A 25,729-nucleotide genomic window follows, 5' to 3' on the forward strand; every position below is an offset into this window, starting at 1 on the left:
CCATGTCTCCTGGGCCTCACTACGTCAGACCCTCTTGCCATCCTCCATCAGGCACGTGGGATTGATGGTCGCAAGAGGGAGAAGGTCCAGTCAGCTCCCAGTGGCATTTATTTGTTCAGGTAAAATACAGTTTATCTTACTATTTTTGCATGTTTGTACTTTAGGTTCTTTTTCAGTGTTAGGACTGATGGCTTTCCTGACATGTTGATAAGACCCTCTGCCTCAGCTACATCCCCAGTCCTATTCTCTTAGCTCAGATTTCCTTTAGGCATACAACAAATAAATTGAACACATCACATTTTTCTCTTGAGATCATGATGGGCTGTGTCAGCTTGCCTTGGTTCCCAGTATAGCCATATCCACTCATATTTGACAGCGGAACGTGAAGTCACAACCTGTCATTATCTTGGCATAGTGGGCATCAAAGTGCTCACTCTGGGCTACAGTGAAGGTATTTTTCCAGTCCCCAATGGTACCTGGAGAGAGAGAGAAAGAGAGACAGACAGACAGACAGACAGACACTAAGACTATAGATTCACAGCTAAGGAGAGGACCCTTGTGACTATGAAGATTTTGTTGGCTACATCCAACCACCCTTCCCCAAGTACTTCAAATGCCCATCCAGGCTCCTACCCACCTTTCCTCATGAAGGGAGAAATAGTGTGGTCCATAACTTCAGTTGGGATGGTTGTGTAGTTAGCCATGGGGTTCTCCTTCATTTTCTTGAAGGATGTGTGGTGAACAATTAAATCCACAGTCTCCTCAGGTAGAGAGCGCCCCAGAAACTCTAGAATCTTCTTGATCTCCCTTTTGGGATTCTGGAGCAGGAAGAGGATCTCAGTTTGGGTGTCAGTAGAACAAGATGGGAGGGTCAGTCGCAGGGAGCAGGTCACTTCCACTAAGGAACCCTTAGACTTGGTGCCTTGACTCTGAACCTCTTACCCTGGGGCAAAATAGGTGGCTTCCTACCCCGCCATCTTGGCATGATCACTGTGGGTTCCTTCTGGGAGAGGACAGGGACAGACTTTGATCGCTGGTGCCCAGGCTTGGCACCTCTGAAGCAGGGAGAAGCAAGAGCAGCAAGCCACCTGATCAGTGGTGGCACATATGACTGACACCTACTGCAAGATAGGGGCTGTGCAGCCTTCTCTGCTGAGCTGTGCTGTGGTCCTGAGCAGGAGGTAGGACCAGAAGTGCTGTTCTACTGTGGGGCTAGGATAGGATGGGGCTCAGAGGGCCAGGACAGGGCCAGGAAGGTTCCTGCCCAGCAGATGTGACACAGGAGGAAGTGGAGCAAGCAGACTCACCTCCTTCATGTCTTCATAGAAGAGATAGAGAACAGGGTGAGTGCGTCTCAGCTCCCACCACTCCTTCACGTGCTGGTACCACGACCCATAGGACACTGAGAGAGGAGAGGGTGTGGGCACAGGCTTTGTGAGCCGCAGCTGTGCCCCTCAGGTCCAGCCCCTCCTTGCTGCAGACTCAACCCACCTTTCCCATCCATGAAGTTCTCCAAGAAGCTTTCCCAGGTGCCTGGGTCAGGGTGCAGCTTGGCCATTTTGTAGAAGTTATAATAGGAGACAACCACATCCTTTGCATTTCGGGCAACGTAGATCACCTGCAGGGGAAGCCGATCCCCAGTTCTGCTTTCTTCCCCTGCTTTCCTGTCACCCTTCATAAGACCAAATGAGGTGGTGGGACCTTCTAGCACTTGGGGATTTCCCAGCACTTCTTTTTGGGATGGCAGAAGAGAAAACAGGACTGGCATTTGAGTTGTTGAGATCTCATCGTATGGGCATCATTGTCCTAAGATTGTACCTTCCCTGATACCAAAGTCCTGGCTATTTGTTGAACTGTTTTATCTGACTCCTTTGTTGTCAGCACATCCACGTGGTAAGTCAGAGTCCCAGCAGGCTCTGTGTGTGTCCTGTGAACACCTAGACTCTGCATCTCTAAAGAGTTCCATTTTCCTTGTTATCGGAGCCCTTCCAGAGTGACAGCCAGTAACCCTCCATATGAGATGAAATAGGGCTTGAATAGTTCCACAATTCCCAGAAGAACAAACCAAAGCTATGATGACCCCCAAAAGGCCCCTTGCATCCTCTCACCCCCCCCTTCCATTCCTTCTTTCTTTTTCTCTGTCTTTTTGAGTGAGACATGGTCTTGGACTTGCTGTGTAGCCAGTTGCCCCCAGTCCTTCTGCCTCTACTTCCCACATGCTGAAAAGCACTACCATAACTGGGGTTTTCTGTTAGTTGGTTGGTTTTACCTTGATCTTTTGATCCAGCAGACTCTGAGGGAGTAAGGACAAGGGCAGATGTGTCTTAATGATCCGTGGGGCTGGTGTCTCTTTCAGAGTTTCAAGACCTAAGTTGAACAAGGAACTTTGTTAAACTGGGGCCCGGTCCTACCTTTTTCCACTTGTCTCTAGCACCCCCATGCACATACCTGGGGGGACCCCTGGGCAGCTGAACTCAAGGAAGGGTATCCGGGCATAGACGGGGGCCCGGCCACACTTATCTAGCTTGCCACCCTGATAGATCATATCCATGATCTCACTCATCCAGGTAGTACCTGGAAAGGGAGGAGCAAGAGGTGAGCGAGGCTCAGAGTCTTGACCTGCTTACCAAAGTGTGTGTGTGGTGGGGACCACTGCTCGCTCACCAGACTTTGGGTACGTGCTGATGAGCACATCATCAGGCCAGGCTGTGAAGTTCTGCAGTTGCTCCATTGTCTCCGCAAAGTATTTGATGAGTGGGATTCCCTTCACAGGCACCAGTGGTTTACGCAAGGGCTCCATGTTGCTGCATTGAGAACAGAGTAAAACCCACTTCTCTAGCAAGTCCACAGTACCATGTGTTAAATGATTTAAGACGGGGATCCTGGGGCTTTGGCAGAGCCCCCCAAAGTGGCAGGTAGATCTGGGATCAAAGGCAAATCTATCTCCACCAAAAGTCACCACTGTGCTATGTCTGATCACCTGTGGAACATTGTTCCATGTCCCTAGTGCCCAAGCATACATAGTCCAGGCATTAAAACACTCTGAGGTAGAATCAGTCCAATGTGTGCTGTTTCCTAGGATATTCCAGCTCATACATGAGAAAACGGCAGGCACCAGCCGAGTCTTCACTACTTCCTAGTGCAGCTTCAGGCCATGGCCTCTCTCTATTTTTTTCCCCTTGAACTTCCTGTTATCTTCAGAAATGCCTCAGCCCATCTAGAACTGATATCCTATTTTGCTCTGAGACAAATATAACCAATTTAGCTATTAAGCTTGTTGCAAGGTAGGGAGAAACTTTCTACTAAAATAAAAAGGATTCTAAAACAAGCCAGAGCGGAGGGGAACTCAGACAAACCACAGTTGCTCTTCTGAGGTGGGGTATGCATGGAGAAAGTAGAGAGGCTAGAGGCCCAGGCAGCAGTCAGGCAGACTAATCAAAGTGTAAGGACTAGCTGGCACTTGAAGAGCAGTGGAACCAGTATCTGGGCAGGACAAGGTGGCCACCCCACTCTGCCACTCACCTGGGGTTCTGAGCCATGCCTCCCTCGGTGCTCAGTGGTAGGGATCTTTGTGTAGGCTTTGCAATGTGGGGAATGCAGAATTGGTCTTTGAGCTGGAGATTTTGTGTCCCAAGTGGGAGGAAGTGGAAACAGTGCTAGGACTGGCTGTTCTCCAGAAACAAAAAGGGGAGGAGGTGGAGTAGGGCAGGGTTCTGTTAACCATACTGTGGACTGTGGGTTTAGCCTGTTCAAAACAAAACAAAACACCAATCAGGCCACAGCATGGACAGTGGGTTTCTTTTGCTCTGCTTCTGACTCCTTCCTAACTTACCTAAACTTAAGGTAGAACAATGGGACTTTTCTAATTAACCCACTCTGGCATAGGGAAGAAAGTAGCCAGATGGGGACACCTGCTGGCTCCAAGCCAGTCTTGAGGACACCTTGGGCTTCGATCAGAGCAACCACAGCGATGCCTGGAACCTCTGACGTCAGGGAAAGTCCAGAATGATGGGAAGGAGCAAGGTCAAGGAACTAGAGGTGCAACAGAGTTGGAGGGGTGTTCATGGGAGTGTGAGTCTAAAGGCCCTGGAAGGTGCCCCTGCCTTCATGGCTCTAGTCTACCTCATCCAATACCACACGTGACTGGTGGAGATCAGTCCCTAGAAAGATTTTCACCCTCTGCAAAGACAAGAGGCTGCAGCTGGGAGAGACACACCTCCAGGAGTGAGGAGTGCCCCCTTGACCTCTGTCTGCTGTTGGAGTGAAGATGCAATATCAAGCTGCACTGGGGCTGCAGAGGCTCCTGTACCACAGCTGTGCACCTCCTGACCCTTACAGAGTTGTCATCTCAGAGGAGAGCTGTGCAAAGCTGGGCATCAGGACAAGACTTCCCATTTCTCTAGAGGAAATTGTGTTTGTTTGAGACTATGTAGACTGATGACAGGACCACTCCGAGGTGTGACTGAGGGGAGGATTTTATTGTAGATGCTAGGGAGAGTTCAGCCATAGTGATCTGGAAGAGTCCAGAGAGAAAGAAGTGGACTGAATATGACCAGAAAACTGGACTTGGCCATGAGAAGTGGGTTTGGGCATGGGATAGCAAGAGATGAAGACAAAGACGAGGACTTGGAGAGTGGGGTTGGGGGATGCGTAGCTGAGATAGCTGGGTTATAGGACAGTGAGAAGCTGGTAGAAAGGGAGCCTCTGGGCCAGGGGAGCGAGAGGAGCCAAGATGCCAGCATGCCTTTTAGTGTGCTAATAGGTACCACAGATCTGTTCCTTCTGCCAGAATAAGGGAATGGCTCCTTTAGTAGAGGAGAACTGCTTCGAGAGATCCTAAAGAATGCTGGCTTTGGAACTGACAGAGACAAGGTCTCATACTGGATCCTAGGCTGACTAGGAATTCACCATGTAATCCAGGGTAGACTTGATCTTGTGGCAATTCTGCTCCAGCATGTCAAGGGCTAAGATTGCAGGTATGAATGTATATATTCATATATTATGTCATCTTTTTTCTTGTGGGTGGGCGTTCGGATCCAGTGCCAGGCCTTAGAGCCATGGGATCTACTAGCATGCACCTATGAAGAGAACTGGTACCAGTGGAGAGGGGATCCTCTCAGAACTTGGTACCTATACAGAGGGCCACCAGCAGAGCCGCATCGCTGGAGGGACAGTGTTGAGTTGCAGCTCAGAACTGTATCTTTCCCAACATTTTGCTCGCAGGTTACAGACTGGAAAGCTTTGCTGGTACACCTGCTGCCACTGAAGCAGGGAGAAAGAAGAATAAAGACCAAAGGGTCCAGCTTTGGACCAGCAGGATAGCTCAGATGGTAAAGGCACTTGCTGCCAAGCTTCATGGTCTGAGTTCAATCCACAGGACTCTTACAATGAAAGGAGAGAACTGACTGCTACATGACACATAAATATGTGTACACACTTGCACATAAACAATATATGTGTGTATGACTTTTATTTTTTTTTAATTTAAAGTTCGTGTCTTTATCCCCAGAACAAGCTTAAACCTTAAGTCCACATGTGGCATTTTGTGTGAGAGAACTCCTGAGGAATCCATTTTGGCCCTGTGCATACTTAAAAGGTCTGTCTCTACCCTGGTTCTGTCTTGGAAGAGGCATATTGCTTGGCACTAAGATACTTGGGTGGGGGTGGGGGGGCTAAAAACAAGAAGTAATCACAAATCAGTTTTTGGGGGGAGGTTTGAGACAGGGTTTCTCTGTGTAGCCCTGTCTGTCCTGGAGCTCACTCTGTAGACCAGGCTGGCCTCAAACTCAGAAATCCACCTGCCTCTGCCTCCGAAGTGCCGGGATTAAAGGCGTGCACCACCACTGCCCAGCCACAAATCAGTTTTACTAGCTATAGTTCCTGGGAGGTCAGTGGCTGTGTAAATATTTGTAGATGAGAAGACTAGATAAATCCAATGGGAAGATTGACTGCTGGTGGCCCCACCCTCATTAGCTAAGAGTAAGGTGACTGAAGACTGCCAGCTCTTAAAGTGGGGGACATCACCTACCCTTTGTGTGTGTGTGTGCAGTTTTGTAGGAACGGGAACAGAATCGCAAGAGAGTAAGAGATGGCACAAGCTCATGACTACCTCAGCTGTGCAGATGTATGGGAAACTCCATGCAGCGCCTCCTTCCTGCAGGGAGTTTGATGTTAAGCTAGAGAAGAAGGTACTAAGATGGGTCCTCTAGTACTAGATCTCAGGCACTCAGAAAGCTTATCTGGGCTTAGACATCAGCAGCCCCAAAGTATACAAGCTGAGGAGTCTCTGGAGTGAAACGAGAATCTGCAGTTTTCTAGTACACGAGAAAGAGGGGTTGTAACTGCTGAGGGACTGACCTTTGAACTCTGGGCTCAGCACCAGTTTAAACAGAATAAAGTGGGAAAATCTCCAACTTAACTGCCTCTCCTGACTTCTGGGCTCCACATTTCAAACCCAGAAGCAGCTACTCCAAGACACTTTTTTTGTTTTTATTTCCCACAACCCTAGTGTTTTCCCTCTCTCTATACTCTCACTGTTTTCAATTGTATTTTACTTTGAGAGGTGTTGTGTAGTTCCCAGTGGTCTTAAACTCTGTACATAACTTGAGGGTGGTCGTGATTCTTGATCCTGCTCCTGCCAAGTGCTGGGGTACTAGGCATGTGACACCACTCCCAATTTGATCTTATTTTTTAAAGTTTAGGGGTTTTTTTTCTCCTCTTATGTTTATCTAATTTTGCTCACATACCTCCTCTTTAGTGTACATTTATTTTATTTTTGCTATTTTCTCTCCTGTTTCCTAACATGTTTTTCTTATCTTCTGTTTCTTACAGCTATAGATTCCTGTTATAATAAACACTAATTGGGGTTTTCTAACCCACCTAGATCATTTAGCTCCGGAATAAAAGATACAAGCCGGTATATTTATAATAAGTCTTAGAGCTGGGCAGAGATCAGCCCTCTATGCTATTTTGTCTACGTCCCTGTCAATAACCTCGGGAACTCACTTGCCATTTTCTGTCTGGGCCTCCTTCTCCAGCTGGCGGGTCCTCATGACCGTGCTGCCCTGATGCACCTACCCCTGGTCATCTTCTTCCTTCCTTCTCTCTTTTCTTCTCAGACCTGGGAACTGAAGGCCCTCCTACCCCTCTTCTGCCCAGACATCTTTAGTTACCAGTAGTTTTAACTTAAGGAATAAGATTGCACAACAAAAGCTACTCAAAGTGAAAGTTCACTTCTAACTGGATCTAAGGGGACAGAATTTAGCATTACAATGCCAAACAGCAGACCAACCTCAACAAATTCTAACTTCTTCTCTTTTTTCACTCAAATACTGTTTTACTTTTACCTATTTTTTTGTGTTTTTTGAGACGGGGTCTCTCTGTTATGTAGTCCTGGAATAGATCTGTAGTCCAGCTTGGCCTCAAGCTCATAGATGTGATTCTATGAGCACATATAGTTGTGCTCACCTCTGCCTTCTGGGTTCTGGGAGTAAAGCAGACCTCACTGCCCAGGCACGCTTGTTTGGGGGCAGTTTATTTTCTGTACTTTATGACAGCATCAGAGTTGACTTCACATTTAGAGAGTTTCCTGACCCCACCCCCACCCCCTTCCATTAGACAGGGCTTCTCTGTGTAGCCTTGGCTGTCCCGGAACTCACTCTGTAGACCAGGCTACCCTCAACCTCAACTTTTGCCTCCTGAGTGCTGGGATTAAAGGTATGTGTGTGTCACCACCACTCAGCTAAAGTGCATTTCTATATTTGGTTTGACTTATACTACTGTTGGTTGGTTGAACTGCTTCTACCCCCTGAGGAATACTGGGGATTGAGTCCTCAAATGACAGTCAATCATAGCCACCCCAACAGGTGCACAGATCAGAAGAAGAAAAACAAGGTCTGATGGTCCCTCTAAAAGAGCGTAACACTTCAACTGCCAAATCCAAGATACTGAAATGGGTAGCGTGCTGGAGAAAGAATTCAGAAGTTAGGCAGAGAATTTAGTTGAGCAGTTAAGAACACTTTTCTTCCAGAGGATGAGTTCAATTCCCAGGACCTATATCACAGTCCTTTGTAACTCCGGCTCCAGGGAGTCTGATACATGTGTTCACGGGGGGCACCAACACTCACAGGCAGACATTTTTCAGTTGAAAGACATCTAGGTTGTTTCCAGTTTCTGGCTTGCCATGGACTACCCCAGTCGGGTATGGGGGTCCTTGAAAGCTAGGTGGGAAAGGGTTTGGCGGTGACACAGGAACAAACACAGAGGTGGTTTCAATCTCCGTGTACTTTGCAGCTCTCAAGCAAGGGTTTTTTGGTTTGGTTTTGGTTTTTCAAGACAGGGTTTCTCTGTGTAGCCCTGGCTGTCCTGAAACTCACTCTGTAGACCAGGCTGACCTCGAACTCAGAAATCGCCTGCCTCTGCCTCCCGAGCGCTGGGATTAAAGGCGTGCGCCACTACTGCCCAGCTCAAATATTGCAACTCTTGAAGATGTGTTCAGTGAAGCAATCATAAATACCATCATTAGGCAGAGTAAAGTGCAGAAGTCAAGCAAACATTACAACTATGAAAAGAAATATTCAATGAATTACAAACAGAACAGTCAGGGCAGGTGACATCATTATTAATAGAAATCATCCAAGCGTAACAACTCTAAAAGGGTGTGTTCAGTGGGGCAGTCATCCAAGGTCAGCGGCATATTTCCAAGAGCAGGTTAATCTTTATAGTCAGTTATTGTTTAACATCTAATGCCTGATTTTTTTTTTATAAATCTTCAACGCATAAATTTAAACTTTTAATTCTTTTTATTTAAGGCTTACTTTACCATATACCAAAGACCACCTCCAACGACACACGTGTAGCCATATGAAATTTTATGGTTGGAAAAGTTTTAATCTATCAATACTATTATATAATTTTATAAACGATTTAAAAAGTAAAGTGTTGGTTTCCCCTGAGATAAGGTCATGTTAGTGACCCCATCTCAAGGGATGGTTTTTTACCCATTATTCTTACTTAAGATCTTGGCCTAGGCTCCCAGAGAACATGTTGTAAATAAGAAAAGGAATAAGAGAAAAACAAAACAGATAAACTGCCATGAGAACTACAGCTTAACATTTAATTCTGGGCAAGAGTTCCACAACCGAAGCGGGGCAGTGGTGGTGCACGCCTTTAGTCCCAGCACTTGGGAGGCAGAGGCAGGTGGATTTCTGAGTTCGAGGCCAGCCTGGTCTGCAAAGTGAGTTCCAGGACAGCCAGGGCTATACAGAGAAACCCTGTCTCAAAAAAAAAAAAAAAAAAAAAAAGAGTTCTACAACAGGTTCCAGGCCTCCTCCTTTTGAAGTTGTCACCTCATTCTGTGGCACTAGCTATTACAAACAAAGCTGCTATCAACATAACCGAGCAAGTATCTTTGTGGGAGGGTAGAGAATCTTTTGGGTATATGCCCACAAGTGGTATAGCTGGGTCTGAGGTAGAACTATTCCCAATCTTGTGAGAAACTGCCCAATTGATTTTCAGAGTGGTGGTAAAGTTTGCGCTCCTACCAGCAGTGGAGGAGTGTTCCCCTTGTTCCACATGTTCACCATGCTTTTAATCCCAGCACTCAGAAGGAAGAGGCAGGTTGGGTGACCTAGTACCTGGTAAGACTCTGTCTTTTTTTCCTTCTGTAGGAGCTAATGGGTAAGGCTCACGTTACAAACACCCTAGTCCTGAGTGAGTGTGGGTCTTGTTGTTTAGGATGTCTTTAGAAAAAAAGCTTTTCTCTGTAGCCAGTTTTCACTTTATCAGTCTGTTGAAGGGCATGGGCTGCATAGTGAAACCCTGCTTTAAAGGGGGAGGGAGGCAGTGGGAGAGGAATGGGGGAGTGTAAGGAGCACTGGCACCCACTTGGGGACTCATGCCACCTGTCATTATAGTTTCCAGGGATTTGTAGGCACCGGAGGAAGAGCAGCGCGTACTCTTAAAGCCACGCTATCCGTTGGAGCCCTGTTGTTTTATTTTGTTTTGGTTTTGAGGCAGATCTCATTTAACCAGAGCCCATCTGAAACACTCCAAGAAGCTGAAATGGCCATGAGTTTCTAGTTCTTCTACCTCTACCAGCAGTTCTCTGGTGCAGGTGACCCAAGGACTCCATTCGTTCTAGGCACGTACTCTAGCAACTAACCTATATCTAAGGCCCACTGGCAAGTCTTTTTTTTTTTTTTTTTTGTATTGTTTTAATTACATTTATTTACGTGGTGGTGGTGGTGTTATGCACAAACCTCTGTGTGTGTGTGTGTGTGTACATGTGTGCGTCCATGTGTATAAGTCAGAGGACAACTTGCAGAATTTATGTATCCCCTTCTACACTGAGTCTCAAGGATTGAATGAAAGTTGTCAGTCAGTGTCCAGGCCCATGGAGTGAGAATGAGACGACTACCACAACTTTTGAGACAAGTTTAAAGCAAGCTTTACTATACTGGTCAGGACCATGTATACTTGTCAGGCCCATAGCAGAGACCCATCCTCAGAATATGACACTCAAGTCTATTAGTCAGGGGCTTATAAGGCAAAACCCACAAGGCTACATAGGGCTGGCCTTCATCCAATCAGAGACAAGCATACATCCTTGGTATACTTCCTTTGTTCATGTAGTCCTGCACCATCCTGTGCAGTCCAGGCACCCAGCCTGAGCCCCTAGCACTCCAGGGGATTCTCTGTCCTTGACTAAGTGAGGCTTTTCAGGTTACAGGCATTTTAGTTTAATAAATGTTTTTCTTTTCATTTGTTTGTTTTGTTTTTTTCCAAAACAGGTTTTTTTTTCTGTAGCCTTGACTGTCCTGGAGCATGCTCTGTAGACCAGGCTAGCCTGGAACTCAGATCCACGTGCCTCTGCCTTCTGAGTACTGGGTTTAAAGCTGTGCGCTACCACCACTGGGCTGTTTTAGAGATTGCTTAAGCACAGTAATGTAAACTTAAAGCATGTCAGCCATCACAGGCTTCGGCTGCAGATCCTCCTGCCTACTTGTGGATCGGGACTAGCTGTATTAGTCCTTGTTTGTAGAGGGGCTCTGAGGTAACTAAGGGACTCGGCACTTCCCTGCCTCTCCCCAGTCACTGTTTTAGTAAACTTGAAAGAATTACCCTCCTCATCTAGACTTTTTAGGCCCCCCACTTTAAAAAATGAAATTCTTGTTCTAAGTACTTCCTAAGGCTGCCCTGCAAGCCGCCCTTCTACCTGGTCTATGCTCCCTCCACCACATAGCCCTCAGACCGAAGGGTGAAGGGCGTGCTGCTGTCAACCCTCAAGGGATGAGATACATCTCGGGGTCCCAGACTCCAAGCGGCTGTACCTGCCTCTCCCACTGCTCAGCACCAGAGGCAAGACAGACCTCTGGAGGGTCCCATGGGCCTCACAGGAAGTACTGCTGTTCAGCCTTGCTCCTCCACACCTGCAACTCTGTTTTCTGCCTCCCGGAGGCAGACCTAGTGGGGCTTGGGTCTTCATTTTCTCAGGCTTGATATGACTGCAGTAGCCCCCAGTGTGACCATGGCTGCTCAGTCGTAGGTAATGTGAGCATTTGGGTGGCTTCTCCAGGGGAGATGTCAAATGTCAAGTTTGTTCAGCCCCAAAAGGGGGACCAAGGACAGAGCAAAGAAACAGTACCTCCTTATAGCAGGACCTCCTAGACCCGCCAGTGGTTAAATAAAGGCACAAAAATGTATTGATTTTTATTATAGTTTAGGTCTTTAGCTGGGCAGACTGTCAGCTATCTCAATTTATCTGAACTATTATAGCCCCACGTCCTGCCATATGGCCAGCTCTCTACCCTGCCTCCCTTCCCTACTTCCCCACCCCTGACTTCTCCCATAGACTGACTCTATGCTAGGAAGTTCTACCTTCCACTTCCTGCCTAGCTATTGTCTGTCAGCTCTTTATTAAGCAATCAGTGTGGAAGGTGAATGTTTAGAAAATGGAAAACCAGCCGGGCGTGGTGATGCATGCCTTTAATCCCAGCACTTGGGAGGAAGAGGCAGGCAGATTTCTGAGTTTGAGGCTAGCCTGGTCTACAAAGTGAGTTCCAGGACAGCCTGGAACTATACAGGGCTATACAGAGAAACCCTGTCTCAAAAAAAAAAAAAAAAAGAAAAAGAAAAAGAGAAAAGAAAAAATGGAAAACCAGGTGATGGGCCATAAGATTAACAATAGCAAAATCTTGCAGTACTCGGCTCTCTGCAAGCACAGCAGCAAACAATTGAATGTACAGAGACAAGCTTCACACGGTGCACCCCAACACCTCCTGGATCCAGCAGAGTGAGCTGGAGAGCTCCCTGGGGTCACTTACTGGGGTTTAGGTGCCTTACGGAGGCCTGCTGCCACACAGGGCTTGAGCATCTTGTCCCCGCTACGCTTTGTGAACATTCTGAGCCTCATTTAACCCAGGCTGGCCTCAAAATTGCTCTGTCTGTCGTTCAGGATGGCTTTGGTATCCCAAGTGCTAGGATTATAGCAGCCTGGAAAACCAAGGAACCATGCATGCTTTGTTCATTCATGGATAGATGTTATCATGCATTGTCACAGCGAATGATGTCATTCTTTATTCTCACCTGCTTTTCTCTCACACTCTCCCTTCTGTGACTTCCTACAACCAGTTCCCTTCCCCCATTTAATCCCAACTTCTGATTTCCTTTAGTTTGTTTGTTTGTTTGTTTGTTTGTTTGTAGGGACAGGGTTTCTCTGTGTAGCCCTGGCTGTCCTGGAACTCACTCTGTAGACCAGGTTGCCCTTAAACTCAGAAATCTGCCTGCCTCTGCCACCTGAGTGCTGGGATTAAAGGTGTGCGCCACCACTGTCCCGCTGCTTTTCCTTTATTTAAATATTAATTTTTATTATTTTAAAATTATGTATAGTTGTGTCTGCACGTGAGTGCAGGTGTGTGTAGGCCATGTGCTATGATCCCCTGGAGCTGGACTCAGACAGTGTGAGCCACTATGTGGGTTCTAGGGACTCAGACAGTAAGCCACCATGTGGGTGCCAGGGACTGAACTCAAGTCCTCCTGAAGAACAGCACGTGCTCCTAACCATTGGACCATCTCTCTGGCCTTTCTGTTTTGTTTTAAAGAATTTTATTATTTTAAGTGTGTGTGTGTATTGGAGTGTTTGTCTGTGAGTGCAGTGCAGGTGGCTGTGAAGACCAGGGGCATGTGTTTCCTGCTGCTAGAGTCATAAGCTGTTGTGAGGTTCCCACATGGCAAGTGCTCTTAATTGCTGAGCCATCTGAAGCTTGGAGTTTCTTTGGGTTTAGAGTTTCCTATCTAGTGACTCCTCTTCCTTCACTTTGTTCTATTGTTCTAAGGCAATCTCTCTCAACCTACGGGTTTCGACCCCTTTGGGTATCAACCCTTTCACAGGGGTCACATATCACATATTCTGCATGTCAGATATTTACATTACAGTTCATAACAGTACCAAAATTACAGTTTTGAAGTAGCAATGAAATAATTTTATGGTTGGAGGTCACCACAACATGAGGAACTGAATTAAAGGGTCGCAGCATTAGGAAGGTTGAGAGCCACTGGAAAGCTTCTATGTGCTCCATCTGTAGCAGGGAGGGTCTCTGTCTCTCTAATTGTTGATTGGCTAGAGTAAGAATGAGCACACCTGTGGTATGACACGTGGTACGGCAGACCTGTCCCATAGGAGGACAGATGGGCCAGGTTTCAGAGAATGGAAGCTCTCTTGGGGTGGACTCACAGAGCTGTGGACACTCATTGCCTGTTAATAGGGGGTAGAAAGCTAACAAAAGATATTAGATCCCTCCATCACCCACTGTAGGGACTTACAAGGGCCTCTCACGGAGCTTAGAAGAGGAAAGGCTGGCTGGCAGGCCTATATCAGCCAGGCAGTGCTATATCAGCTAGCCAGTGCTGTCCACTGGGGGGAAAGACAATGAAGGGTTTTTGTGGTCGAGTACAAATTCTGCCCCCCTGCTCCCAGCAAGCTTCCCAATGCTCCCCGACAAGGCAGGCCATGTGATAGGAATAGACCCAGCTGCTCCAGTGTCCTTTCTCTGTTTTTCATTTCTTTTGAATGCTGTTGAAGCAGCCTTGCTGTATGTGAACCTGGCTGGATTTGAACCCCTGTGGATGCCCACAGCCTGGCAGCTTTATTCTTCCTCCTTCTTTTCTTCTTTTTTGATACAGTGTATGATGAGCCAAGGCTGGCTTGGGATTTGTTATGTACTGGAGAATGACCTTGAACATCTATATCTGGTTCTCCTGTCTCTACCTTGAAACTGCTGTGAGTAGAGTATGTGCTGTGCCTGGTCTAATTTATTTATTTTTGGTCAGGCTATCACTGTGGAGCCCTGGCTGGCCTGGAACCCCCACATTTTCTCAAACAGAGACCTACCTGCCTCTTTTTCCATAATGCTGGGATTGAAGACAGTGCCACCACTGTCCAGGATATTTAGGTCATCCTTAGACTCTAAAACCTCTATGCCTGTGGCATTAATACATACAGAAAACAAGCAAACAAAACCAACGTTTTCCTTTCTGTTGTTATCTAATCTGGACCTAACAGGCTAACAGATCACTTTAACATGGAACCTCAGCTCTTTTTAAATTCAAGTTTTGTCTTTGTTCGTTGTGATTCCTTCAGCTAGGGTTTCCCCTGACCTGTCAGAGAAGGGACATTCTCCTTTACTCCCAAGGTCTTTTTACCGTGGTGTCAACAGTTGTCTGCAGTGACTGCTCCTGCGAGAGAAAGATGAGGTCACAGTCTGTCATCGGCTCAGTGTAGTGGGCATCAAAGCACTCACTGGGGCCACAGTGAAGGTGTTTTCTCCAGTCCCCAGCAATGCCTGAGAGGAATGGAGGAGAGATGAGCTGACCATCACAGGGAAAGCCCCAGTGCCTTTGGCAGCTGTTTCCAATCTCCCTAGATTCCCAACCCACCCAAGACCCACCTTTTCACCTGAAAGGGGAAACGGAGCAGCCCATGTGGTGACAGGAGAGTGGTGTAGACATGGGGTTCTTCATTTCCTTCGAGGATGTGTGATAGATGATGAGGTCCCTGGCCTCCTCGGGCAGGAAGCATCTCAGAGACCCCAGAATCTTCCTTATCTCCCTTTTGGAGTTCTGGAGCACAAGAGGATGCTTCAGCAGAGGGCTGGTGCTCACTAGGATAAGGGGAGGCGCCTCTGGGACATGACAGGACCTAACTCCCAGTGTCTTACGTGTGAGCCTCGTACCCTGGGGCAAAATAGGGGGCTTCCTACCCCGCCATCTTGGCATGATCACTGTGGGTTCCTTCTGGGAGAGGACAGGGACAGACTTTGATCGCTGGTGCCCAGGCTTGGCACCTCTGAAGCAGGGAGAAGCAAGAGCAGCAAGCCACCTGATCAGTGGTGGCACATATGACTGACACCTACTGCAAGATAGGGGCTGTGCAGCCTTCTCTGCTGAGCTGTGCTGTGGTCCTGAGCAGGAGGTAGGACCAGAAGTGCTGTTCTACTGTGGGGCTAGGAGAGGATGGGGCTCAGAGGGCCAGGACAGGGCCAGGAAGGTTCCTGCCCAGCAGATGTGACACAGGAGGAAGTGGAGCAAGCAGGCTCACCTCCTTCATGTCTTCATAGAAGAGATAGAGAACAGGGTGAGTGCGTCTCAGCTCCCACCACTCCTTCACGTACTGGTACCACGACCCATAGGACACTGAGAGAGGAGAGGGTGTGGGCACAGGCCTTGTGAGTCGCAGCTGTGCCCCTCAGGTCCAGCCCCTCCTTGCTGCAGACTCAACCCATCTTTCCCATCCATGAAGTTCTCCAAGAAGCTTTCCCAGGTGCCTGGGTCAGGGTGCAGCTTGGCCATTTTGTAGAAGTTATAATAGGAGACAACCACATCCTTTGCATTTCGGGCAACGTAGATCACCTGCAGGGGAAGCCGACCCACCCTGATACCATCATCACACCCCAAGTCCCAAGCCAGTCCTGGCTCCTCCCCATCTTAGAGCCTTTTCTTGACTTGGCAGGAAGGGCTGGGTATTATTGAATTTTTGCAGCTCTGGCTGTCCTGGAATTTATTATGTAGACCAGGCTGGCCTTGAACTTACAGAAGTCCACCTGTCTCTGTCTCCCTAATGCAGGGATTAAAAGCATGCAATATCACATTTGCCGTGTTGTGTTTTATTTTGTTGTTTGGTTTGAGAGTTGGGGAGTAGCTCGGGGTGATCTGAAATTCAATATGTAGACCAGGCTAGCCTCAAAATCATAAAGACCTGTCTGCTTCTCCAATGCTCCAATATTAAAGGCATCTGACCCCATGTCTAAACCATCCTGAGTTCCTGTCACCCATCACAACACACTGAGGGAATTTTCTCCTGTGATGGCAAAGGAGAAACAGGGTCAAAGGCTGGACTGTTGCAACCTTGTGATATGGGTGCTGTTGATCTGGAATTTGGTTGTTCCTGGCTCGGGTATCACTCTTGCTGAAGGCTTCACTCTAGCTGGGCAGCACTGTTGTGCAATGGCTAGTTCATGAGAACTGACCTAACGTGGAGATTGATCCGCTCATGACTCATGTATGGATGGCATTCTGGGGGGTCTCATTCCTTACTGTTCCCCATGAACTTTCACTGTGATGTCCTGCCTCAGTACAACCAAACACACACACACACACATACACACACACATATTGTGGCCTGAAGCCAAGAGTCAGAATGCACCTGGAGTTCTATTTTATTTACAGCAAGGACAAGCCACCTATACAAACAACTAGATCAGGTTGGTCCCCTGAGGGGCCACCATACCTGTACTAGAACAAGGCAGATCTGGGTCTAGCCAGCTCTCTTCCATGTTCTGTGAGCGCCTTTTTCTGTGACTCCCCTTCTCTCAGATCTCCATCCTGAACCCCACAACACTGACAGGCAGATGGCCTCTTACTCCATGAGACAGCAGAGACCTCAGCAGCACAGGACCAAGGGTCTATCCAGGATTGGCTAGCACTGCCCTGGCTCTCACCTTGACCTTCATCCAGCGAACTCTGGGGGACCAGAGACACAGGCCAGTGAGTTTTGAGGAACCTCAGGGCTGGAGTGCTTTCCAGAGCTTCAAGACCCTGGTCATTTTCCTACTATTTCTTCACATACATGAGGGGGTCACCAGGGCTTCTGAGCTCTAGGAAGGGAACCTGAAACCAGATGGAAGCCTAGAGACATTTCTCTAGGTCAGCATCCTGATAGACCATGCCAAGTATCTCACTGACCCGGGTGGTACCTGGAGAGCAGGGAGTGGGAAGTGACTGGGGCTGAGGGCTTGGCTGTGTCTGCCAAGGTGGGAACTACAGACCTGGTTATGGAACTCTCCTGGTCATCAGGAAAGGCTTGCAAGCTGTGCAGTGCAGCAATCCCCTCTGCAGTCTTTGACACTGGGATGCCCCACCCCAGCTCCATGTTGCAGAAACAGCCAGCCACCTCCATTAGAAGCACACCACTACCATTTGAGGTGCTCTTGGCTTCAAGAGAAAGACCAGGAGGCTTTGGGGGAAGAGCACTCTGCTGGAGCTCACAGAGCCAGCTAGTGGTAGCTGCCTGGAAGGCAGGTCTGTCTTCAGGGCAGTGATCACCCGTGTGGCTGTACAGTAGCTCACCTGTAGAACATCCTATGTTCTCAGTATCCCACAGGTATTCAGACCATTAAAGAACTTTTGTTTTTTTTTTTTTTTTTTTTTTTTTTTTTTTTTTTTTTTTTTTTTGGTTTTTTTTTTTGGTTTTTCGAGACAGGGTTTCTCTGTATAGCCCTGGCTGTCCTGGAGCTCACTTTGTAGACCAGGCTGGCCTCGAACTCAGAAATCCGCCTGCCTCTGCCTCCCGAGTGCTGGGATTAAAGGCGTGCGCCACCACGCCCGGCTAGAACTTTTGTTTTTAATTTAACTTTATTATTTTATTTATGTGAGTGTTTTGCCTGCATTGTAAACCACCAGTCTGCCTGGTCCCTCAGAAGCCAGAAGATGCCATTGGATCCCTTGGAATTGGAGTTGTAGGTGGTTGTGAGAGACCATGTGGTGTTGGGAATTGAATTTGAGTCCTCTGCAAGAACAGCCACTTAACCTCTGAGCTGGCTCTCCAGCCCCCATCAATGGACTCTTGGGGGTAGAGTCCAGTCGAAAAGTTTGGTAGCTTTCCAAGGGATGCCTGGTGCTTATGTGTGAACACAAGGACCTTTGTGCTCCCAACTGAGGCTCCAAGTCACAGGTGCTACCCTCTGAGCCTCTAATTATTATCTTGTTTGGTTTCAGTTGTCAACTTCACCCAGCCCTGCATTTTCGGAGGGCTCCTCAACCGGGAAACTGTCTCAGCCAGACTTGCCTGTGGGCACATCTGTGCGGGCATTTTCTTTATTGCTGATTGATGTGAGAAGGCCCAGCCCACTGTGGACAGTGCCACCCCTAGGCAGGGGGTTCTGGGTCATATAAGTGTTGATTGAATGAAGCACCAGCCAGAGAGATGGCGCCAATAGGCAACCCCCTGCATGGTTTCTAGGTTCCTGCTTTGAGTTCCCACCCAACCTTCCCTCGCTGATGGACTGGAAGTGTAACATGGGACAAGCCCCCTCCTCCCCCAAGTTGCTGGTCCCAACATTAATCATCGCCATGGGAAAGCAACTGAAGACAGTAGCTGTTACCTCTGAGAAAGGTAAGGGAGGAAGCAAGGCCACATGGTTAGGCCAAAGCCTCCACTTCACGCCTTCCTTTCCCGCCCAGCTCTGAGAAAACATCAGAAGGTACCCTTATCCCAGCCTTTGTGTGGTGCTCAAGTAAAAGCTGCCAGTTACTGAAGAGAGAAGCAGGAAAGGTACAGGGGGACACTTAGGATCAAGTCTCCAGCAAGTCTGTCCAGTGTTCCTGTAAGGGCAAAGAGTGGGTCAGAGGTAGTCTAGGAAAACCGGGGGGGGGGGGGGGGGGGTTTGGGCAGAGTCACTTCTCACCTCCTCTAACTCCAAATCCTCTTCCTCCTCTGTGTCCGCGTGGCACTGCCCAACCAGGTTTCCCCAAAGTAGTGATTTCTTGCAGCTGCCAAAGGTGCAGTTGGTGGAGATGCCAGAGTGAGGATTCAGGGAGCCAGGGCTGGCACGTGGGCACCTTCTCCCCAGGCTGGGAAGAGGACTAGGACTCACCTAGGACAATGTCCCTCTAGGGGCAGAAGCTGCCCGGGCTCTTCCTGCAGGAACTCCTCTGCCAAGCAGATGATATGGGCCCTTAGGGGACAACCAGGGTGGGGGCAGCACAAGGGGCCCTCTTCATCCTGTCAAACATGGCAGATGAGAAGTAACTTGAGAGCAACACACTGCATGCAGAGGCACAAAAGTGACAGGGAAAAAGCAGGAAGCACACGAAAGAGCTGTGACTTCAGAAGGAGACCAGGGAAGATCTCACAGGATGGCTGGTTGTCCTTTCGGAGGCTCGAACAGCCTCTGGCTGGTACTATAGGTTCGGAAAGAACTGCCCTCCTCATTAGACATGTGTCAGGGTGGGCAAAGTCCCAGGTCTCCGCCCCGATGTGCCCTTACCTGCAGCAGACGCGCACACAGACTGCATCTGGCCTTGGTACCTAGATCCAGCTGTCGCTCGCTGTCAGCCTCGCTTACAGCTGGTCGTTTTGGGACTAAGGGCTGGGGTGGAGGTGGTCCAAAGGCAATGGGCATGTGTGCCGGTGGCGCTGGACAGAGTTCATGGCGGAAGTCAGGTCGCAGCCAACGCAGTGTTAGAGGAAGGCGCACCCACGGAGGAACTCGAAGCATGTGCGCCAGAACGCGCAAGTGGAAGGCAAAGGCAGCCTCGCTGCGCAGGCGCGGCCCCACGTGCGTCAGGCGGCGTGAAGCTTGAGGATGTTGCCAGGCCCATTCAAACTATAGAAGGGGACGACCCAAGACAAGGTCAGGGTGGTCCTGGGTAAGGTCCTCTAGATAAACCAGTCTAGCCCGCCCTTACACCTTTCTTACCCGAAGGGCGGCCACAGCAGACGGGAAACCGTGTATGATCAGCACCATGTCCCTTGGAAGGAGAGGGGCACGGCCAGTGAGTCCCCAACCCACCTCGACCCTGATAGAAACTGAATCCCTCCACCAGGCCCGTGCTCCAGTTCACACTGAGAGCACAACCACACCGCTTCACACCCGGCCATTAGAACTTGAATCTTTCACGGAGGCGTAAGACCCTGTATCTGCCAGTCTCAGGCTCCTCACCCCGTCCCTGATTCCTCTCCTTTGGAAGTTGTACTCTAGCCCCAGTCTTGTTGACCAGGGCCCCTATCTCCTGATCCCTGTCTTTAAAACAAATTTTGCTACTGTATATTAACTGTACAGAATAATAGGTTGCATTGATATTCTCCTACCTGTGTAATATATTTTGACATTACTTATTATAATCACCCCTCCCCCTTCTTTTTGGTCTTTTTCATTCCAAATAGTTCTCTTCCCACTTTCTCTAAATTCCAAATGAGAGAAAAGTTGAGCTATTTGTCTGTTATATCACTTAACATGATGATGTCCAGTTCCATCCACTTTCTCATAACTGGTATAATTTTACTCATCGTTGTGGCTGAATCAAACTGCAATGGCAGGAGAGGCACTTCAGTCATCTGGGCTCAGAACAGTTTGTAACTCCCATTCCAAGGGGTCTGGCGCCCTCTTCTGACCTCTACAAGTACTGCTGAGCTCAGTGCACTTAGGATTTAGTTAAAACACACACACCACATAAAAATAAAAGGTTCCTAAAAATCTGCATCTTGTATATGTCCCATTTTCTTCACCCACTCATCTGTTGATGGCACTGTGCTGGCTAGTTTTATGTCAACTTGACACAAGAGGGAACCTCAATCGAGAAAATTCTTCCATAAGATCAGGCTCTACACACACACACACACACACACACACACACACACACACACACACACACACATGCAAGCCTGTAGAACATTTTCCTGATTAACAACTGATGTGGGAGGGCTCAGCCATTGTGAGTGGTGCAGCCCCTGAGTTGGTGGCCTTGGGTCCCACCGCCTCTGCATCAGCTCTTGTTTGAGTTCCTGTCCTGACTTCCTCCAACGATGAACGTGAAGTGGAAACATAGAGGAATTTTAATCCAGCAACATGGCTGCTCTGGTAAGGAATCACATCCAAAGGCCCAGGTCTATATGATGGGGCTGGAATGCCAACACGGCCTGGACTACAGTATGATTTGCTGGAACGCAGACACGCCCTTTCATCCCTACAGTGAAGGTAAGGTGAGTTTGTAGACGCAGCCATGTTTGAAAATGACATCTAATTAAAGGGCAGATGTCCAACCTACATGAAAACAACACAGGAAAGAGAAGCTACTTAAGAGCAGAGAGAGGGGGCTGGTGAGATGGCTCAGTGGGTAAGAGCACCCGACTGCTCTTCCAGAGGTCCTGAGTTCAAATCCCAGAAACCACATGGTGGCTCACAACCATCTGTAATGGGATCTGATGCCCTCTTCTGGTGTGTCTGAAGATACAACAGTGTACTCATATACATTAAATAAAAAAATAATTCTTAAAAAAAAAAAAAGCAGAGAGAAGGGAGGGCTGTATGTGTATGGAAGTTTGGTCAGGGAAGTTTTACAGAGACAGGTTGTAGAGAGAACAAGCTAGACACCGGTGAAGACAAAAGGAGCCAGAGAATGAGAAGGAGCCAGAAGATTAGAACAGATTGTCAAGGCTAGTATGAGGCCAAGCAGAGCAATTCAGTCAAAAGCTGAGAGAAGCCGGATTGAATCAGCCATCTTGGAAGAATAGATTGTACAGAGGTTAGAAGCTTCCAGGGGTAGGCCTAGGGATAGTTAGAACAGAGAAAGAAACGCTCTGGCTCAGCCCAAGCCATATATTCACACAGCTTGGGTACGGCTCTCCTCTCACCCCTTCATCTGAGGAGATGAAAGCACATTCACATGGAAGTGTAAGCCAAATAAACGCGTTCCTCCCCAGTACGCTTTCGGTCCTGGTGACTCATCACAACAATAGTAACAATAGTAACAATAGTAACCCTAGGGGGCTGCAGAGATGGCTCAGAGGTTGAGAGCACTGACTGCTCTTCCAGAGGTCATGAGTTCAACTCCCAGCCACCACGTGCTGGCCCACAACCATCTGCGATGCATACAATTCCCTCTTCTGGCGTGTCTAAAGGCAGCTACACTGTACTCATATACATAAAATGAATAAATAGATCTTTAAATCTTTATTTTAAAAAATAGTAACCCTAAGATAAGGACCTAGGTTAATTGCATAGCATAGCTTTTGTATCTGATTTTTTTTTTTCTTAAATCCATTTATGTGCATGAATGTTTGGTACGTATGTGCAGAGATTAGAAGAGGGCGTCTGATACCCTGGTAGTGGAGTTACAAAGCAGCCCTAAACTTGTGCACTCGTAATCCAATTAAGCATCACAAATTTTAATCCAGCCATCGCAGAGTGTTGATATACATAAGGTGCCACCTCGCTGCTACGCTTGCTCTGGTGGCAGGCCAGGGACTCAGCACCGCCCCAGATCTAAAAAAAAAAAAAAAAAAAAAACCGGTCCCGCCTCTGTCACTCCTTTGCCCTAGCGGCCCGCCTCCTACGCGGAGCCTTCCGACCAGACACCCGCGCCTTCTTACCAGGGTCCTCGCCCGCTGGTCCGCCATGCTCCACCTTTCTTGCGACCCGCGTTGTGTTGCCGGACCCGACGAGCAGGATTGACAGTGAATCCAACGTAAACGCGGCCCCGATGCCGAGGGTTCTGGCAGTAGAGCAAGTAGACACCGAAGAAGCGCCCGGGTCTTGCTGCATGGTCCATCCGGACTTTCTGGGTTGAAGGGCCAGAGTTGGGGGTGGTTTCTGGGACCTCGGACCTCGGAAAGGGCTGGGTAGCCAGGACTGCAAAACCTTGGTTTAGGAAAAAGCACGGGAGAATGGTCCTGCAAACTCCTGGAAAGCCGGCAGAGCGACTTGCTGCGCCGCCTGCTGGCAGGAGGAGGGTGTGCAAGCGGAACCGCAGGACTGGCTGCCCTCCAGTCCGGCTCGGATTGGCTAACTGTTGGGAGGAAACCTCCCAAGTGCTGGGAATTCAAGGGAGCCAGGAGGCGGAAGTGCTGCCTTCGAAGCCGCCCTAGGAAGGGCGGAAGTGAGCGGCGTGGAGGAAGTGGCTGCAGTGAGGGCGGAAAGCGAGGTGGCGGGACCCGAGGCGAGGTTCTTTGCACGCTGGGCTGTAGCCCCGCCGGGCTGTGGTTATGGAACTCAGCGCCGATTACCTCCGCGAGAAGCTGCGGCAGGACCTGGAGGCAGAGCATGTGGTGAGTGCGATGCTGAGAGGTCGCGGGCGGTGGGGAAGGACTCCTGGGCGCGTGTTCCATCGTCCGGGTCTTCTGCCCGCTAGGAGGTGGAGGACACGACTCTGAACCGTTGCGCGACCAGCTTCCGAGTCCTGGTGGTGTCGGCTAAGTTCGAGGGAAAGCCACTGCTCCAGAGACACCGGTGAGCCCCGGGAGCCAGCCTCTCACCCAGCCAAGCCTCAGGCTCCGGATGGCAGCCCGGGCATCCGCTCGCCATGGGTGGGACCAACTCATTCCCAAAGCCCGGAGATGTGACCCATAGCCCCGAGGGTGCTCCTGCCTTTGTGATTGGATTCCTGTCCTCTCCTTGAATCCCCACTTCTTGGAGACGTCTCCGATCTCCTTGGTCACCCTAGCTTCGGAGCCCATCACTCCAGCTGAGGCCGCTCATTTCCCATTCCCTTCTCTCGCTCCAGGCTGGTGAACGAGTGCTTAGCCGAAGAGCTCCCGCACATCCATGCCTTTGAGCAGAAAACTCTGACCCCAGAGCAGTGGACCCGACAGCGGCGTGAATGAGGGGCCTAGGCCTGAACAGTCATTAAAATTTAAACCTGGCCCAGCTGGTCTCAGTGTGCTGTTTGAAGACCCTGAGGCCAAGTCACGGATGTGGCTTTTCCCTGACTCTCCTCCAGCCATTGTTTCAGCAAATTTGGATGGATTTCTTTCCTGAGCCCTCTAGGTCCCAACTTAAACAATGAAGATTCGGTTCTTAAGTCTGCCAAGGCTTTACTGTCAAACCCTGTGGTCTGTACTGTCACCAAGGTCAGACCTCAAAAAGCAGGGTGTTCCTGCTCTGTCAGCCCTCAGAAACCCTGAGCATTCTCCCAGGTTCCCTCACTCCAGGTTCCTGGAAGTAGCAGAGACAAGATACAGAATTTCTGTCAGTCTCTTCACAGGCGTACACACTCAGGAGGAGGGATGGACACAATGCACGCTGATGTTCAGTTCAGCTCTCCCACAGCTAGTTCCTCTCCACTGTGGATCTTTGCTTTGGTTTTGTCTTTCAGACAGGTCCCCATATGTTTCCCAGGCTGCTTGTAAATTCATGAGCTTAGGGGATCCTTTGGCCTTAGTCTTCCATGCAGCTATGGCTACAGACGTCCAGCACAATGCCCAGTCCTTCCCATATTGTCAAGGCTTGTCTCAGCCACCCAGTTTCCTGTCTCCATCTTCTCTTGATTTCATCACAGAGGTTGGTCAAGCTGGGATCATAGTAGTCAGTGTTCATGTCTTCCCTGTCCCTGGCATCATTTCCTGAACATTTTCAGTTCCTCTGGAGAACTAGTGATTCAGTCTCCTCACAAGGACCCCAAAAGAGCACCCCTTCACTCCCCAGTGATGGCCCTCCTCCAGTTTATAGGCAGAAGGGGCTTGCCCAGGATCACATGCCCTGTCGGGGTGAGACACAAGCTGGCAGGCAGAATTTTCCATTGTCTATACCCAGAAAACTCCATGGTGTGCTGAAGAGAGGAGGGCCGGGGTGGGGTCCTGGGTGTTCTCTGCATTGTATCAATTCAGCCATGGTACACTATAGAACCGCTCTGTCACCTCTGCCCTAGAGTCTCCGACCCTCTAGAACAGTTCTGTGCCATCCCAGCTCTACCCTCTGGAACCGCTCTGTGTGACCCCAGCTCTAGAGTCTCCCACCAATCAGGCACAGCAACTGCTGTCATATTGAGAATATCTTTAAAAGCATGCACTCATATAGGTAGTCGACAGTGCTAGCCTAGCATCCCTGAAGCCCCAGGTTCAGTCCTCATTACCATATAAACCAGGCATTGTGACGCACATGTAGAATAAAAGGTAGAGGCAGAAGTATCAGGTGTTCAGGACCACGGGGATCCGTGTGAAACGGTCACAGTGCACAAAAACAAACACCTTACTCCTATAGATAGGGTTTAAGAGATCTGTTCCTTCCTGTCTTCCTCAGAGGCCAGGTCCTCTGAAACCTACAGGCAATTCTCTGAGGCAGGAGGATGCTGAGAATGAAGTGGGGTTGGGGGGTCTTAGACCATGGTTTCGGAACTGCCAACCACTACCCTGTTCCATGTTAGCTCAGGGTCCGACTGTTTCCTTATTCGTTTGTCTTTATGGGATGTTGTCTGTTTTGTCAAGTTTTTTTTCCCTTAGTTTTTGTTGTTTGTTTGTTTTTTGAGACAGGACTCTCTTTGTAGCCCTGGCTGCCCTAGAACTCAGAGATCTGCCTGCCTCTGCTTCCAGAGTGCTGAGACTAAAGGCTTTGTGGGTGTTGGGATTAGAACTCTGGTCCTCTGGAACGACAGCAAGTTCTCTGAACTGCTGAGCTGCATCTCCAGCCCAAGTTTTGTTTTTACCTGTGTGTATGTGTGAGTGTATTTGCTTGCAGGTATA

At 48.9% G+C, this 25,729-nt stretch overlaps 3 protein-coding genes and 1 pseudogene across 6 annotated transcripts; 1 reads left to right on the forward strand and 3 right to left on the reverse strand.

The window, feature by feature from the left end:
- Window positions 1-85: 85 nt before the first annotated feature.
- Window positions 86-17,664, reverse strand: Sult1a1 (sulfotransferase family 1A, phenol-preferring, member 1). 3 transcript variants are annotated; one of them, XM_006507538.4, is made up of 10 exons: window positions 14,954-17,664; window positions 14,701-14,840; window positions 3,523-3,745; window positions 2,665-2,804; window positions 2,449-2,574; window positions 2,270-2,367; window positions 1,492-1,618; window positions 1,308-1,402; window positions 638-818; window positions 86-476 (listed from the first exon to the last, which is right to left on the reverse strand). In XM_006507538.4, exons 3-10 carry the CDS (start codon window positions 3,537-3,539, stop codon window positions 364-366), a joined length of 897 nt encoding a protein of 298 aa, XP_006507601.1. In that variant the 5' UTR covers window positions 3,540-3,745; window positions 14,701-14,840; window positions 14,954-17,664; the 3' UTR covers window positions 86-363. The 3 variants fall into 3 exon arrangements, with proteins under 3 accessions (XP_006507601.1, NP_598431.2, XP_017177573.1); NM_133670.2 differs by lacking the exons at window positions 14,701-14,840; window positions 14,954-17,664 and having other exon boundaries at window positions 3,523-3,639; XM_017322084.2 differs by lacking the exons at window positions 2,449-2,574; window positions 14,701-14,840; window positions 14,954-17,664 and having other exon boundaries at window positions 2,628-2,804; window positions 3,523-3,706.
- Gm6939 (predicted gene 6939) lies at window positions 15,596-15,908 on the reverse strand (annotated as a pseudogene).
- Slx1b (SLX1 structure-specific endonuclease subunit homolog B (S. cerevisiae)) lies at window positions 16,148-23,004 on the reverse strand. Of its 2 annotated transcripts, NM_029420.4 has the most exons (6): window positions 22,646-23,004; window positions 19,974-20,025; window positions 19,542-19,880; window positions 19,149-19,276; window positions 18,960-19,044; window positions 16,148-18,876 (listed from the first exon to the last, which is right to left on the reverse strand). In NM_029420.4, exons 1-6 carry the CDS (start codon window positions 22,822-22,824, stop codon window positions 18,847-18,849), a joined length of 813 nt encoding a protein of 270 aa, NP_083696.2. In that variant the 5' UTR covers window positions 22,825-23,004; the 3' UTR covers window positions 16,148-18,846. The 2 variants fall into 2 exon arrangements, 1 of the variants encoding a protein (NP_083696.2); NR_033446.1 differs by lacking the exon at window positions 19,974-20,025.
- Window positions 23,005-23,220: 216 nt separating this feature from the next.
- On the forward strand, window positions 23,221-23,914 carry Bola2 (bolA-like 2 (E. coli)). The gene is made up of 3 exons (NM_175103.3): window positions 23,221-23,320; window positions 23,404-23,501; window positions 23,776-23,914. Exons 1-3 carry the CDS (start codon window positions 23,258-23,260, stop codon window positions 23,873-23,875), a joined length of 261 nt encoding a protein of 86 aa, NP_780312.1. The 5' UTR covers window positions 23,221-23,257; the 3' UTR covers window positions 23,876-23,914.
- Window positions 23,915-25,729: the final 1,815 nt, after the last annotated feature.

Source organism: Mus musculus, chromosome 7, assembly GCF_000001635.26.
Source record: "Mus musculus strain C57BL/6J chromosome 7, GRCm38.p6 C57BL/6J".
In the NCBI taxonomy this organism is placed as follows: domain Eukaryota; kingdom Metazoa; phylum Chordata; class Mammalia; order Rodentia; family Muridae; genus Mus; species Mus musculus.